Below are 17,139 nucleotides of genomic sequence, written 5' to 3' on the forward strand. Positions count from 1 at the left end.
AGTCCAAAAGAGACAAAAGTCCCTATCTGTCTCTACTTGGCTGCCCAGGCATACCTCCAAAAGTTAGTAGTCCATTTTAGGCATTCTCAAAGTCCTGGCTGATCTCCAGATGCTTCTGACAGACTGCAAGACGCAGCAGTCCTCCTGCGCATCTATCACAGTATGTTCTCAGTATGTTCTCTCAGATCCTGGCTTACCTCCTTTTTATATCACAGGTGGGCAGGCTGGATGCAAAAAGCTTGCAAACAGCACAGCATTAACCTCTTCCCAGCCTGGGTCAGCGACTAACTAAAAAACCTGTAGGCAACCTGCCTACATGCTTGTTCCTTAACAGTGACCCAGAATGTCTAAGGATCGGCATGGCTGTCAGACACCTAGAATTTCCAGAAGTTAGCAGTGTCCAGGAAAACACTAACAGACATATATGAAGTTTTTTTTTTCTTTCAACAGCACGCAGTATAGCGATAAAGAAAGGCTTGAAAGATGTGACGTGTGAAGAAGGGAGTAACGTGGAATTTTTGGTGGAGTTATCCCATGATGGTTTGGTCGGAGAATGGTGGAAGGGTGGAGTCCGTCTGACTGCTGATGACCAATGTGTCATCAGAACAAGTGGTCGTCAACATTTTCTGCTGCTCTCGGATCTCTGCCTCCCAGATTCATCGGTCATAGCTTTCACCACAGACACTCTGCGCACTACAGCACAGTTGACGGTCACTGAGCCTCCTCTGACCATCACACAGCCTCCACAGGACTTTGTGGTCAATGAGGGCGGACTAGCTACATTCCAGTGTGAGGTCTCCAAACAAGAGGCTGTTGTGACCTGGAGTAAGGTGAGATCTAAAAGTGGGTCATGATATAGGTTTGATTTCATTTACCGATAGCACTATGACATCACCTGTAATGGTTAGTAGAACAGACAGGGCAGGGTCAAGGGATAGGCAGAAGAAGTGGCCACCTAGGTTAGAACCTCGGTTTTCACCACCCTCTTTGTCCCAGCTGTGTAGCATTACCCCTCTGTTCTAAAGACCATTGTCACTGGGTCAGAAGGTGATGGGATTCAAAATCTTACAGTAGATGAGGGGAAATCTTACAACATGGGTGCCTGTTACAGTGACATCTACGTAAGAGGAGATTTAGCCTTACTTTGGAGAGACTTACCTTCACTTCCTGTAGTCTTCTGAATAGGACGTAAGGGGAAATCTCCTAAATGAGATATAGGGGTTGATTTAATAAAACCGGAGAGTGCAAAATCTGGTGTGCATGGTAGCCATTTAGCTTCTAACTTCAGCTTGTTTAATTAATCTTTGACAAAAAAAAAAAATGGAAGATGATTGGTTACCATACACAGCTGCACCAGATGTTGCACTCTCCAGTTCTAGTAAATCAACCCAATAGGCGGCAAAAAAATAAACTGAGATAAATGCCAAAGAGGTGCCAGATCTCCTATTTTTTATATTCAGTGTTGTAAATGAATCTGACTTGCTTTGGAGAGCTTGCTCACATACTGTACACAAGAGGAGAGCCCTGAGGGAAGTCTATACAGGCATACCCCACTTTTAAGTACACTATGGGGTTTATTTACTAAAGTTGAAAGTGCAAAATCAGGCTCCCTTCTGCATAGAAACCAATGAGCTTCTAACCCCAGCTTGTTCAATTAAGCTTTGGTAATAAAACCTGGAAGCTCATTGGTTTCTATGCAGAAGGGAGCACTTTCCAGCTTTAGTAAATAAACCCCATTGTGTACTTAAAAGTGGGGTATGCCTGTATTTGTAGAAAGCAGCAATGGCGCCACTCCAATGATCGTAGCGTCCAGAAAAGTTTCTAAATAAATCATTGGTAGAAAAATTAATAGAAAAAATAGAAAATTTGGTACAATGTAGAAAAAATTTTGTGTGGAGTAGCTTTACAAATTGAAAGTCATTTTTGTTATACTGGGAAGGTGAAATGAAGTGTATATCAAAGTATTATGCTTAAAATAAAAGTACAGCTTATTCAGTAAATACATTAAACTTGATTTTTAAAATTGTATTTTTATTCCAAATGGAATAACAAGGACTGTATATGTTCAGAACATTTCAACTCTACATGAGAACAGCTAACCACACCCTTTCCCTCATGATGATTTATAAGCTTCCTGCCAATATGCAATTTCAGTTATGGACAATTGTGATCCAGAAGTGTATATTGCTCTTGCAAGAGCTTGATCAATTTTCTCCTGATTTTCAGATGTCAGTATATCTATAAATTAAGGGATTGTGTATTTTTGGGAGGCTGTGGTTTCTAACACTTCCTTACTAGAAGAAGCTGCTGGTGAAGAAACACTTTGTGGTGATCCAGAAGCAGCAGAAAGAATGGAATGAGGACTCTGGAGGGAAAAGCAGCTCGCACTTTCATTCTGGTCCTCATCATTTCATTCCATTAGGTATTTTTGATGTCTTTAGGGCACCTCTGACATGCCAGGATGTTTTGTCATCCTTGTAGCATTTGGAAAAGAATATTTCTTCTTACAATATTTGAAAAAAGCAGCTTTGCTCTCTGCAGAAATTGTACTGTGGAAATGTTTCCAAACTCTAGATATTGGTCTCACCATTTTACTGAAAGGAGGAAAAGAAAAAACAATTTACTGAGCAGACTATAGGGGAACATTATGCTGTGATGGTGGAGGACATTAATAGGAATCATTTAAAGGTAAAAAAAGATAAACTTATTTGACAAACAAATTTACCCTCTTACCTGTCAGTTAAGACCCGAGAGGATAGAAACAATTAGATACTGGATCCCAACAATCGCCCAACTGTAGGAGGTACATGATGGAGCCTACAAGCAAACTAAACTGGAGCCTTTCCCCTGCAGTGCCCCCTCAAGGCAGAAATGTATATTTCTCTTGTTTGAGAACCACATTGAAAAATACAGTGTTACTTGAATTGTATTCCAGGTCTTCATATTATATAGTTTGAATACCATGTCATAGATATAATACTTATCATTGTAAAACAACATATTCCATGCTTCTTTTTTTTCCACAATTTTTCCAGAAAAAAAAAAACAAAAGACGTTTTTAAAAAAACTGAAAAAAAATTCCCAATTTTTAAATTTTTTTTCCTGGACCGGTAACTCTCTAGTTAGGACTGCATAACACTGTGGTAGAACTACATAACACCTCTCTGCTCCATTACAAGGGGAGGTGTTTTGTAGTCCACAGAGCTAGCAGGGAGCAATGCTAACTGATCAGAGTCAGGAGGCAGAGAGTACGGGAAGTTACCAGCTCACAAGATTTCTGACTGGATGAACAGCTACTTTTTCTGTTGCACTTTTTGAACAGATGTAATAAAGCACTTTCAATGGTATATCATTAACAGACCAGAAGGGAGCAAATAAGAGGAATTTAGTGTTAGTGTTTATATACACTTTAAGGTTACATACTACTGTATATATGCCCTAATGAAGAGGGGATGTCTGGACCCACCAAAATTTGTTGGCTCTCTTTTTCGACCAGTGATTTTAAGTTATATTTTTTCTGGACTCTAGAGCAAAAAATAAACCAACATATATTTTAACCATTCCCAGCTCTATCCAAAACTAAAAAAAAAATATTTGGTCTACATATGCATTTGAAGTGGTAGAAATCTACACAATGTTTAAATTTTATTATAGAGTACAGATATAGTAGGGCGATTGTTTCAACCGGACGGGGGAAGATACAGTGGGATTAGAAAAAGATATACCCCATGCAGGACACTCTGACACTTTCCTGTGTCTCTCTTCCAGGATGGAGCTCAACTGGTTCTCAGTTCATCGTGTCGTATGTTCTCTGTGGGGAGACGCAGAATTCTTCATCTCAGCCATTGCGAGCCGCAGGACGCCGGGACTTACACATGCCACGTGGATGAACTGGCTGCATCTGCCACTTTACGTGTCCTGGGTGAGTGGACCGTGTCTTGTCGTCTGTTCAATTACAAAGTGCAGGAAATGTGGAGTCTACTATACAAATCCTTTGTGCTGTAAACAAAAAGCATTTACTGTATGTCCCAGATAGCGAGCAATTGAGCTGCAAGTTTGAAAATGACTTGCTAATCTATTGCTAGACTTGCCAGGCTTCACAAGTTTGTTGCACAATTGCAGCAAGTCCGCATTGCATGACTCCAGATCAACGTTCTTTGCAAACATTCTGCAAGTCTGCTGCAAGTTCTGGTTCAGTTATGTTGTGCAATAGTCATCCCAAAACAGGGGGCACTGTGACTTGGAGAGCTCTTGCTGTAGACTCACCACTGCAACTTTGCTCTTGCTAGAGACTTGCCACGCGAATTTGCTTCAAATTGGAAAAGTGCCAATTAGAACTTGTGCTTCAAGTGCTCTGCAAGTGTAAACTTACCAGCGAAAATGTGCAGTAAGTTAAAAAGACTTACAATTCAACACTGCCACAAATTTGTGGCAAGTTATCCTTGTTATTTGGGGTAAAGTAAAACTAAATCCAGTCCTTAAAGTGGAAGTCCATGCAAAAACTAAAATCCCTGCATTTATAGCCACCAACATTCTAACACTAACTTCTCTAGCCCTGTAAAGATAAAATCGCTATACATACCTTTTCTGCACGCCAGGGGAGTTGCTAGGTCTACAAAAGATCAGGGGCTAGAGCCGATAGCAACGCAGTAAAGAAAGTCATACGCTTGGGCGGGCATACACATGTATATAATATACGTGTGTGTGTGTATATATCCCCAGAGAGCCCCCCCTCACATCAGGGTCCCCAGAGAGCCCCCCTTACATTAGGATCTCCAGAGAACCTCCCCCTTGCATCAGGGTCCCCAGAGAACCTCCCCCTTGCATCAGGGTCCCCAGAGAGCCTCCCCCTTGCATCAGGGTCCCCAGAGAGCCTCCCCCTTAAATCAGGGTCCCCAGAGAGCACCCCACTTACATCAGGGTCCCCAGAGAGCCTCCCCCTTGCATCAGGGTTCCCAGAGAGCCCCCCCTTACATTAGGATCTCCAGAGAACCTCCCCCTTGCATCAGGGTTCCCAGAGAGCCTCCCCCTTGCATCAGGGTCCCCAGAGAGCCTCCCCCTTAAATCAGGGTCCCCAGAGAGCACCCCACTTACATCAGGGTCCCCAGAGAGCACCCCACTTACATCAGGGTCCCCAGAGAGCCTCCCCCTTGCATCAGGGTCCCCAGAGAGCCTCCCCCTTGCATCAGGGTTCCCAGAGAACCCCCCCTACCATTAGGATCTCCAGAGAACCTCCCCCTTGCATCAGGGTTCCCAGAGAGCCTCCCACTTACATCAGGGTCCCCAGAGAGCCTCCCACTTACATCAAGGTCCCCAGAGAGCCTCCCCTCCCCTTGGGGACCCCTGCAGAGAATCGGGGCTATGGGCCCCAGATTCAGGGCTATAGCCCCAAAAGCCACCCCCTAGCGACGCCACTGCTGCAGGCAATCCGACCCGATCTCCAGTGGTGGAAACTCTGCTGAGTACACAACCGACAACGGCCCTGAAATAAATGAAAAGTGACGTCACCCATAGAGTTACTATGGGGCTTCTGTTGATGGACGTGTCCTCTGCATCCGCCTACACAGCAAAGCCGCGGCTGACCGCTCATTGTGGGATCAGAGCCTTGAGATCGGGTTGGATTGCCTGTAGAAAAGGTATGTATACAGATTTTTTTCTTTTGAGGGCTAGATAGGCTAGTGTTAGAATGTTGGTGGCTATAGATTCAGGGATTTTAGTTTTTGCATTGACTTCCACTTTAAAATCTGTATAAAAGCTATAAGCTTTAACATGTCAATGTAATTCGAAGAGTTCAAGCACCGTCAAAACGCACACCAATTCCCATTGAATTCAGCAAGCTTTTATTTTGTTAGAGACACTCAACCTTTTGAAGCGTTTTGCCCCCTACTTGGGCTTAGTCATAGAGTGAGCTTTACAACTAAGCCCCAGTAGAGAGTGAAATGTGCTAGAGGAGAGTAGTGGAGTAAAGCTGTCTGTGGAATAAAGTTGGTTGAGTTCTATAAGAAACAACATGCAGATTTAAAGCTGAACTCCAGAATAAATATGTGCGGTTCGTTTCGTTCCGAATTAATATTCGGACAAATTTTTCGTTATTCGGAGATTCGGATACATCCGAATACCCGAATTACAATATAAACAAGTTTTACTGAATGCTCCGAATAACGTAACGAAATTAGTCCGAATTTGGGAAATTTGGACTGAAATTCGAATCGAATTTTACTCCAGTCGAATTCTAACTACACATATTGCTAAAATCAAAGATTGCATGTGTTATTAGAGTACTATTTCGAAATAATGCTGTTTTTGTTAAGCCAAAGGAGATTTAAAGAGTCATTGTAATGATTTGATGAAGATTTTGCTTTTGTTTGTTCACTTTGCTGCATTCAAATCGAAAACAATATAACATTTTCGTTTTGACCGATTCGAAAATTAATTTGAACGTTTCAAATCCAAAAAATCGGTAAATTCGAAGAACATTCGAAAATTCCGAATCCGAATTGAACGAATCAACCAAATTGAACTAAACGAAATAACTAGATTAACGAAACAAATTTTTTCGACATGCACATGTCTACTCCAGAATAAGCAAATATTGTCTAAATACATTTGTCACATGCCTGGTAAAGACCGAACTGATGAGAGGGCTCTCCCTTACACTTCCTGTCCTGTTTGTCCCCCAAGATTGATGATAGGGTGGGACAGGACATGGAGTGGCACGGGTGCCTGTAGTATGTTCTGGCCAGCAGAAGAACGGAATCTTGAGATGACGCAGAACCTGAAGAACAGGAACTGGTGCCAGATGTCATCACAGGGCTTGCTGAAGCAGGAGGTAGGAACATGGCCAGGCTGGCAGAAGTTGGCAATGGGTGGGCAGAACAGGTACAGCTATAGAAGACAAGTAGCCAGGCAGAGGTCAGTATCACGCAAGCAGAGGATAAGCTGAAGGCATAAGCAAGGTACAGAGTCAAGAAACAAGCCAGAGGTCAGGTACTGGAGGGATCGAGATCCAGCATAGTCAGAAGGCAAAGTAGATATTTTACAGGAACAAGCAGGGTCTGGTCACAGGAACTGACGACCTCTCAGGCCACTGGGCAACAAAGACTAGTCAATTCAAACATGGATGCTCACGCTCATGAGCACGATAATGCTTACATGTATGTGCACGTGTATATGTGCGCACGATCCTGAATCTGTGCACAGTTCTGTGGACCGTTCTGTGTGCATGCTCAGCTCATCATTCATTCATCAGGTGTTTTCTTCCTTGAATCTTGGTATACTTTGTGTATTTCTTCCAGATCTGCGCAGTAATCCAGTGTGAGACTTTCCCTCTGCAGGAGCTTCCTGTAATATAGACCGATCACTGCTGCTCTCTCTCCTTGTGCAGGGTGACTGGTCTTGTCTCCGCCCCATCCTGTAGTTTTCTGCAGGCAGCCTATAGTAGGAGGGGCCTGCTGGGTCCCTCCCATAGGTCTGCTCTGCTCTCTGCACAGGCTATGTACAGCACAGCGATGATGTCACTGCCACTGTTATAAGGTATAAGGTATGCCACTGTTATAATATATATCTGGGCAGGGGCATTGCTAGGTGGCAAAAAGACCAGGGGCTTCAGCCCGAAGTCCAAGGCAGGCACGGTGGGGGGGGGGCTCTAGTGGCGCTGGGTTTTTTTGGTTGGGCGGAGGGGTTGTGTGGCGGGGGGTAGGTGACTTGCTGGTTGCTGCCTGGCTTACCAGTGCCCATCAATGCTGACCACTAAACTGACCTACCTACCTGACATACACTGACCTACCTGACCCACACTGACCTTCCTGACCCACACTGACCTACCTGACCCACACTGACCTACCTGACATACACTGACCTACATACACTGACCTACCTGACATACACTGACCTACCTGACCCACACTGACATACCTGACATACACTGACCTACCTGATACACACTGACCTACCTGACATACACTGACCCACACTGACCTACCTGACCCACACTGACCTACACACACTGACCCACACACACTGACCTACCTGACCCACACTGACCTACCTGACATACACTGACCTACATACACTGACCTACACTGACCTACCTGACCCACACTGACCTACATACACTGACCTACCTGACCCGCACTGACCTACCTGACCCACACTGACCTACATACACTGACCCACCCACACTGAGCTACCTGACCTACCTGACCCACACTGACCTACCTGACCCACACTGACCTACACACACTGACCTACTTGACATACACTGACCTACACTGACCTACCTGACATACACTGACCTACACTGACCTACCTGACCCACACTGACCTACCTGACATAAACTGACCTACATACACTGACCTACCTGACATACACTGACCTACATGACCCACACTGACCTACCTGACATACACTGACCTACCTGACATACACTGACCTACCTGACTCACACTGACCTAAATACACTGACCCACACACACTGACCTACCTGACCCACACTGACCTGCCTGACCCACACTGACCTACCTGACCCACACTGACCTACATACACTGACCTACCTGATATACATACACTGACCTGGTACCTGCCATACACACACTGACTGACCTACCTGACCAGAAGGAGACAGACTTCATTTGTCCAGGTCCTGCAGCAGCAGCTCAGCCGTGGTGCTGGTGTGTGAGGCAGCCAGAGGAGAGGAGGAGAGCCATCCGAACGCCGATCGATGTCGCACGGCGGCCGAATTGTAATTTCCGCCTTCTTCCCCTTCCAGTCACAGCGCGCTGGGAGAGGACTGATAGGTGGAGTGCAGGCTCTGGGAGGTGCTGGGGATGCTGCTCAGGATGGCGGTCTCTTCTCTCTCTCCCTCTTGAGCTCTTCCCGGCTGCCCAGGTATCCCCATCCCTGCTGCTCTGCACTCCACTGGAGGGACGCTTCAGTCCAGAAATGGCAGTCCCCATGAGCACTAGCGCGGAGGAGGAGGAGGAAGTGCAATGCTGGGCAGTGTGGGCACAGTGGGCAGTGAGGCGGCTATAGCAACCAGTGACCAAGAGTAGAGTCAGGCGGGGGGGGAATCTGGAGCTGGAGCCAGAGCCAGCGCTACCACGGCTCAGTCTGCCCCTGTCCCCTGCATTCTAGGACTGGGACAAGAGACTCGGGGCTATTAGCCCCAGGGCTGTAGCCTCAATAGCCACCCCCTGACGACGCCTCTGTATCTGGATATGCAAAGGCAATTGGTGCACACAAAGTGGTTTTATATCTGCAACAATGGCGGCACAGGACTTGGAAGGGTGCTTTGGAACTGTGAGTGCTTCCAACAGTTGTTTTTTAATCTTTTTATACCTAAAGTTTTTACTAAAATATTAACTGGAGATCCTGCCATGAAAAATCCTTGTTCAGACATTCCCTGTCTTCCAATTGTATTGTCACCCTGTCACATGCTCCTCCTGGTGCTCCCCCAAAAGTGACTGTGTGCAGGCATGCTTCACTGTTGTCCGTAAGCCAATCCAGAGCAATGATGTGCAGCTGACGCGTGTACACATGAAGTGGCTACCAGGTATTTGAGGAAATCAGCATCAATATGCAAAAAAGGATGGAAAGAAAACATAAAAACAATATTTTATGGAAAAAAAGTGGCAATGGTTTATGATACACAGTGCTTTAGCACATTTGATGACAGTTGGGGGTTTAGAACTGCAATACTCTGTGAATTTAACTGTTTGTGTGGAGTTCTTTATAAAATAATTTACTTCCATTTCCCATAGAACAAGAACCACAAGTGGTGAAGGACCTGCAGGATGTGGAGATAATAGAGAATGACAATGCTGCCTTCATCTGTGAACTGTCATGTGCTCAGGCCACGGGGGAGTGGTTCAAAAACGGCGAGAAAATCAAAGTAACATCAACCACAAAGATCCGTCAGGAAGGTACATTTCCTATCCCACCTTCTGGATCTAGTCAGTTAGTTTTCCATAAATTTCCTTTATATTCTACCTGGCTCTTTAACCACTTGAGTACCAGCCTGTAATACCCCTTCATTAACAGTCCATTTTTATTTTCCAGTGTTGTGATAGTTTGATAGACAATTACTCCTGCAGGCAACACTGTACATCATTTGCTTGAGACAGATAGTTTTCTATTGGTGGTATTCAGTAACCACTGGGTTTTTATGCACTGCTTGCATCAGGACTTAAGGCTCTGTAGAGAGTGATGTGATGTTTTCAGGAAGCTGTGCACAGTACCCTTCCTGCCCCACCAGCCATGACCTGCCTGCATTGCATAGAGAAGAACAGGGTCTAAAAATGTCATGAAAACTGAATGGTATTAAAACATTTCATCAACATGTTGATGAGGGAGTAAGCACCAGGGAAGGAGAACTTTAGATCAAGCAGCCCTTCCCAACTCTAACTGAACAAATGGACAGAGTGGGACTCTAATGTGCGACCGGACTTTCCGGCAGACTAGGTCCGACGGGATTAGTCCGTCGGACAATCCGATCGTATGTGGGCTAATCCTTCATTTTTCGGGGGGAAAATTAGACGGACCTAGAAATAGAACATGTTTCAAATCTACGGACTCAACTCCGACAGACTTAAATCAGGAAATTCGTTCGTCTGTGTGCTGGTCCGACGGACCAAATACAAAGCAAGGGAAGCTATTGGCTACTGGCTATTGAACTTCCTTGTTTAGTCCCGTTTACGTCATCACGTTCAAAACGAATGGACTTATGAACGTTCGTTTGTGGACAAGTCCGTTAGTTTTGAAAGTCTGTCGGAATTCCATTGAGTTCTAGTTTGCCGGAAAGTCCGGTCGTGTGTACGCGGCATTAGTATGGTTTCTGTTTGATTCATAGTTCTGATCAATAAATGCAGAAGCTTGCAACATACCCAACCGAGCTTGGAGATCTCTGTTAGTTCAGCGTTCATTTCTTCTATCTCTGCAGGGCGAAGGCATTTCCTGTTGATCTGTGGGGCCCAATGTGGGGACTCTGGAGAAATCCTCTTTCGAGCAAGAAGATCCGAGTCAAGAGCCAAGCTTGTAGTGACAGGTAATAGGTTGTTACTGATTCCTGCCCTGTCTGAGGGCTGTTCCAGGGAGGAAACCTTAGTGCTTTGGAAAGCTGAATGGGGATTCATTTATTAAAATGTCTGGAGAAAGAAACTCCACAGTTAATAGTATACGGTCAAATGAATCTAGACTTGTTCTGTAGACTGGACCTCTGTAATGTTGAAGACATTTCGTAGCTTCTCCAATCCATTTCTTCTGTTCTGAAGAAGTGGCTCCTGGAAGTTGCTAAATGTCTTCAACATTACAGAAGTCCAGTCTACAGAGCAAGTCTAGTTGAATGTGACAAACAACTACTAGATATACCATGACCTGGATAAAGCAGAGGAACCTTGGGAACTAGGGATGAGCTCAAGCATGTTCGGATCCTAGTCTGAACCTACCTGAGTTCTTTTGCCAGGAAGACATCTCAGCGCCCCACTAATCATAAATGGCCAGGGCATTTCTTTCCCCGTAGATGCACATATACACACCCCTTGTATATGTGTGTCTGCAGGATGTGGAATGCCTTGGCCTCTTATGGTGGGGCACTGTGACAGCTCCCTGGTGAGATAGCACAGGCGGGATTGGATAAGGATCCAAGCAGTGGCGGCTGGTGGGCAACATTTTTTTTTGGGGGGGGGGGGGGGGTGCAAACAATCTGAAAAATACTGAAAAAAACATCCATTGCAGCCTCACTGTGCCATTATATGCATCCACTGTGCCCATCAATTGCAGCCACTGTGCCATCAATTGCAGCCACTGTGCCATCAATTTCAGCCACTGTGCCCATCAATTAAAGTCACTGTGCTCATCAAATGCAGCCACTGTGCTCATCAAATGCAGCCACTGTGCCATCAAATGCAGCCACTGTGCCCATCAATTAAAGCCACTGTGCTCATCAAATGCAGCCACTGTGCTCATCAAATGCAGCCACTGTGCCATCAATTTCAGCCACTGTGCCCATCAATTAAAGCCACTGTGCTCATCAAATGCAGCCACTGTGCTCATCAAATGAAGCCACTGTGACCCCCTGCCCGCCCGCTCGCTGTCTGACCGGCACTTACTTCATCTTGGTCACGGGTTAGGCAGTGGGTGATGGCGGCGAGCTGTGGGATGGGCAGCGGGTCAGGCAGCGGCGAGCTGTGTCCTCCATGCGTCTCTTCTTTCTTCCTGCTAGGCATCCAATGGGAGCGTCTGTCCTTTCAGCCAATCAGATGATGGGTATTAGTCCCGCGCTTCCTGATTGGCGGAGAGGCGGTTCAGTGGTAGAAAAGTGAATATTCATTTGCTTTTTTAACATACCTGGGTGGGCTCTGAGTGCAATGCTCTGCGCTCTGAGTCCACTCTATTTTGAAGCCTATTAGAGCCTATGGCTCTAATCAGGTGCTTAAAAAAACACCCCCGCCGCTGTAATTCAGGCACCCGGCATCCTAAAAGGGGCAGGACGCCTGACTAGGGGGTGGCTGCGGCGGCCATGGATAGATTCATGCTATGCATGGATCTATGCTATGCATGGATCTATGCTATGCATGAATCTATCCATGATACATATAGAGGGGTGGCGTGATAAAGGGGGCGGTGCCCGTGCGCCCTTAATGGATGGGCCGCCACTGGATCCAAGCACGCCTGTGCTCATCTCTAATGTGAAGCTTCACAAAAGCCTGTGGGTTTGAACTAAACAGAGCAAATGGACGTACAGTATCTCCTGCTGTGGCAATTATAGTCTTACACCCATTGCCACCATTTGGCCAACAGTTTTCTTTCTGGTTTCTTCACTTTTTCAGGCAAAGGATGCAGGCAGGAGGTGGCCGAGAGGACTACCCATGGAGCAAATTTTGTTTTGTTTCATTAGGAACTGGCTGAAAACTTGCTTTAGAGGGAACAGAAACAAGCCTCAACATTTACAAAGCGTGATAACATTTCTCGATTTTCTTTCCCTCTTCTATCTCTAAACAGTTGTGACAAGAAGGGGAAGGGGGTGCAGGGGATGCTGAGAGGAGCCAGACTGTCGATCCCTTTTGATCATGGCTGATTGACTTGGTTTTATGCCCATATTTTTCAAAGCCAAAAAAAAAATGGTGAAGTCTTTTTGGAAAAGGGTGTAGATCCCCTTGAGGAGCCCATAGCAGGTTGCCCCCATTGCCCTGGAGGATTCTATTCGTGTTGTATTTTTAACTGATTCTATTTGAAATGATAGGGAAGTTGACAAGATCAAAATTGAAAGATGGTAACTGTGTTCTTTCTATCCCCGCTAACTCTCCAGAGCTCCCTGTGCGCATACTGAAGGCGCTGAGAGACAAGACGGCCCTGCAGGGTCATCGGGTCATCCTGGAGTGTAAGGTCAGTCCGGCACGGGCTCGGGTCTCCTGGCTGCGAGGAGGTCAGGTGATCCTCCCATCCGACAAATACCAGATAACCAGTGAAGATGCTTATCGGACGCTGTTCATCAATGATGTGGACCCAGAAGATGAGGGTGTCTATACCATGAAGACTAGTGGGGGGCAGAGCTCAGCTCGTCTGATGGTGGAAGGTAAGGCGAGGACCTCTATTACACAACAATCTTGATTATTAGAAATACAAACTAATAAATCTGTTTTCCATTAAGTTTTTACACTTCGAAAGTGAAAGAGCAATGTGGCTTTGCCAAGTGTGGAACCTCATATTGCCCAATGAGAGTTAACGTGGAACTCAACTCTCACAATCAACATTAACTATTTTTAATTCTTCCGCTGCTAGCATTAGTAAACAGGATATTGTATATATTTTTTAAACTTTTTTTACATCTTTTCAGTTGCTTTCTAGTTTTTAGCCTAGGACAAAATAATGTCATACATCCCAGGAGTCTTCATGGACATTTTTTTCCTTTATCTGGAGGAGGTGCTTTCTCAGCTAACCACACCCTCCTGCCTGTGTGCTTGAGCTAGGGGCAGATGGATTCCAAAAAAAGCAAATGCTTCATGACTCATCTGCCCTTACTCAAGATGGCCACAGCTAGAAATGCTAGGGGGGTGTTTTCAAAGTGATTTATCAACAAAATAAAGCATCGAGACATGAATGGATGGGGAAGTTTACTTTGAATATTAAAAAAGAATTAAATAGTATTTGCAGTTTGTGGTGCTCAGATACAGTTTAGTTCTACTTTAAGGTTACTGCAGTTAGTTCAGTTAAAGTGGTTGTAAACCCTCTCATTTACCCAGTAAAGTAAATAGCCTCACGCGATATGCAGAGATGAAACAAATCCTCCTATATACGGTGCCTTGCAAAAGTATGCACCCCCTTGGCATTTTCCGTGTTTTGTTACCTCACAACCTGGAATTAACATGGATTGTTTAAGGATTTGCATCATTTAATTTACAGAACATGCCCACAACTTTGAAGATTTTTTTTTTTTGTGAAGCAAACAACAAATAGGACAAATAACAGAAAAAGTCAATGTGCATAACTATTCACCCCCCTAAAGTCAATACTTTGTAGAGCCACCTAGAATGCATTAAGGTGAAAAAACTTTTACCTTTACAACCCCTTTAAAGCGCGCAGTGCCGTATCGCAAAAAATGGGGGGAAATCCTTCTGGTCCTTAAGTGGTTAAAGCAACTAAAGCAACTAAAAAGATCTTAAAAATGTAACCAGTGATTTTTAAATATTTTGTTTTAGTTATGCTATGTTAATGGAAACATGTAACAAATATAAATTAGGCAACAGCCCAATTTGTTATACAATAGAGAGGCACGGCACACTGACAGCTCAATGCAAATCAAATTGCAAAAAGCAGCCTTGGCCTCAGCTCCTCCTGAGACTAAGCCCCCGATGCATTTTGCCCCACCCCGGGGGTTAGTCATAGGGTATGCTATGACTAAGCCCTGGGGGCAGGGCGAAACATGTCAGGGACGTGGTCTGAGGAGGACCTGAGGCCTCTTTTTTGCTATTTGATTTGCATTGAGCTGTCAGTGTGTGGCGCCCTCTATATTATATAACTTCTTAAGCTGCTGGGATGAGCATTTCAGATGCCAGAACCCCCTTTAGTTGTGGATAGCTTGAGCAGCATCTCCTGGCACTTAGATTGGCGCTTTAAAAAAGTTCTTACAGGTCACAGTGATTATCTCAGTTTGGCTGAAAAAGTGAACATAACCTTTAAGCCCCACATTTTCTGCTATAATAATACATTAATTTGTAATAATTTTGAAATATTTCAGGTCTGGCCATCCAGCTGATTCGTAATCTGAGAGATGTCAAGGTGACGGCTCCCAATGACGCTTGTTTTGAGTGTGAGGTGTCCATTCCTCTCCCCCGTCCTCCACAGTGGAGTCTGAATGGGGTGCTAATGCACAACGGTGGAAATATCATCATCGAAAGCAGAGGAAACCGGCACAAGCTCACCCTGAGGGACACGTATCCTGGATTGTCAGGAACCGTCAGATTTACCGCCGGCAAGGCACGCTCAGAAGCCAGGCTCACTGTGCTAGGTAATGGAGAGAACTTGGTGAGCCTTGGTTATCAATATGTCCAAGGGAATTGTTGTCTTACACAATCTGTGTTGCTCATAGCAGATAGCCGATTTTACTTTTCTGTTTTCTTATTCCAGTGCAGTATGGGTGAGTAAAAGAAAGGATCTGTTGAGCTAATATAAACAATAACTCAGTTCTGACTATAGAGCAAGAGTTGTTAAAATGACTGAATACAACCAACTGCCGATTTTCTCTTTTCCTTGAAATCAGAAGGTAGTTATTGTCCATTTGCTTAACTGACTAGAACAAGCTTGTCATACTGATGTTCTCTGGGTCTATGCAGCCCTTTGTACCCCTTCAGTGTGGCCCCCATTGGTTTGGACCTTCAGCACAGTTGTGCAGGCTCTTATCATGGACTGAAATGGCTTACTCTGATTTCACTGCGCACTGTGAGCTTCTCATATTCTGTATTAGAAGCTTGTGCTGAATTTGATTTTTTCCCCAATTCATAACTACTCAGAGGACATTACGGTTTTATAGCAGCCGCATACAAGAGCGATCTGCGGTTGCAGCACAGCCTCATTCACTTGAATGGCTCACATTCGACAACACTACCACCTGCCAAATGCGACATGCTGTTTCGTTTTTGACATGGCTGCCACATGGGTAGAGCAGGGTTTTACCAGGTGACTGGTAAAACCAGTGCCATCTTAATAGCATCATGGGCAAAGTAATGCCCTGGGGCCCCTACCAGAGAGAAAGTGACCTGAAAACAGTGGGGTGGCTAAACTATGCTACATATTGGGCGTGGCTTTTTGGATTGATTAGAAATTTTAGTCTGATTTTTTACAGTTTTATTTATTATTTGTTTTATAATTTCTTAAAATAATTTTTTACATTTTTTCACAACGCTGTTGGGGAGGTCTTTGGTGAGATATCATGGGTCTAAACAGTCCCCTGAAGTCTGTGTGCAAGCCAGTCAAGTTCCTCCACCCAAACTCGCTCATCCATGTCTTTATGGACCTTGTTTTGTGCACTGGTCCAAACCATTTTGTGGAGGGGGGATTATGGTGTGGGGTTGTTTTTCAGGGGTTGGGCTTTGCCCCTTAGTTCCATTGAAGGGAACTCTTAAGGCGTCAGCATACCAAGACATTTTGGACAATTTCATGCTCCCAACTTTGTGGGAACAGTTTGGGGATGGTCCCTTCCTGTTCCAACATGACTGCGCACCAGTGCAAAAAGCAAGGTCCATAAAGACATGGATGAGCGAGTTTGGGGTGGAGGAACTTGACTGGCCTGCACAGAGTCATGACCTCAACACAATAGAACACCTTTGGGATGAATTAGAGTGGAGACTGTGAGCCAGGCCTTCTTGTCCAACATCAGTGCCTGATCTCACAAATGTGCTTCTGGAAGAATGGTCAAACATTCCCATAGACACACTCCTAAACCTTGTGGACAGCCTTCCCAGAAGAGTTGAAGCTGTTATAGCTGCAAAGGGTGGGCCAACTCAATATTGAGCCCTACGGACTAAGACTGGGATGCAATTAAAGTTCATGTGCATGTAAAGGCAGGTGTCTCAGTACTTTTGACAATATAGTGTATGAGTGCACAAGTGCCATTAAGGCACTAATACAATTTTTGGTAAGTAAG

At 45.0% G+C, this 17,139-nt stretch overlaps 1 protein-coding gene across 1 annotated transcript in view; it reads left to right on the plus strand.

Annotated features, from left to right (window-relative positions):
- The window catches only part of OBSL1 (obscurin like cytoskeletal adaptor 1), a 152,983-nt gene that overhangs the window by 132,916 nt on the left and 2,928 nt on the right, over positions 1-17,139 (plus strand). Inside the window, exons 21-26 of the mRNA XM_073634270.1 lie at positions 451-830; positions 3,769-3,922; positions 9,761-9,922; positions 10,939-11,043; positions 13,306-13,572; positions 15,235-15,504. Of these exons, the coding sequence (XP_073490371.1) occupies positions 451-830; positions 3,769-3,922; positions 9,761-9,922; positions 10,939-11,043; positions 13,306-13,572; positions 15,235-15,504 (1,338 nt within the window). The remainder of the gene's footprint in view (positions 1-450; positions 831-3,768; positions 3,923-9,760; positions 9,923-10,938; positions 11,044-13,305; positions 13,573-15,234; positions 15,505-17,139) is intronic.

The sequence above is a fragment of the Aquarana catesbeiana genome, linkage group LG06, assembly GCF_042186555.1.
Source record: "Aquarana catesbeiana isolate 2022-GZ linkage group LG06, ASM4218655v1, whole genome shotgun sequence".
Classification (NCBI taxonomy): Eukaryota; Metazoa; Chordata; class Amphibia; order Anura; family Ranidae; genus Aquarana; species Aquarana catesbeiana.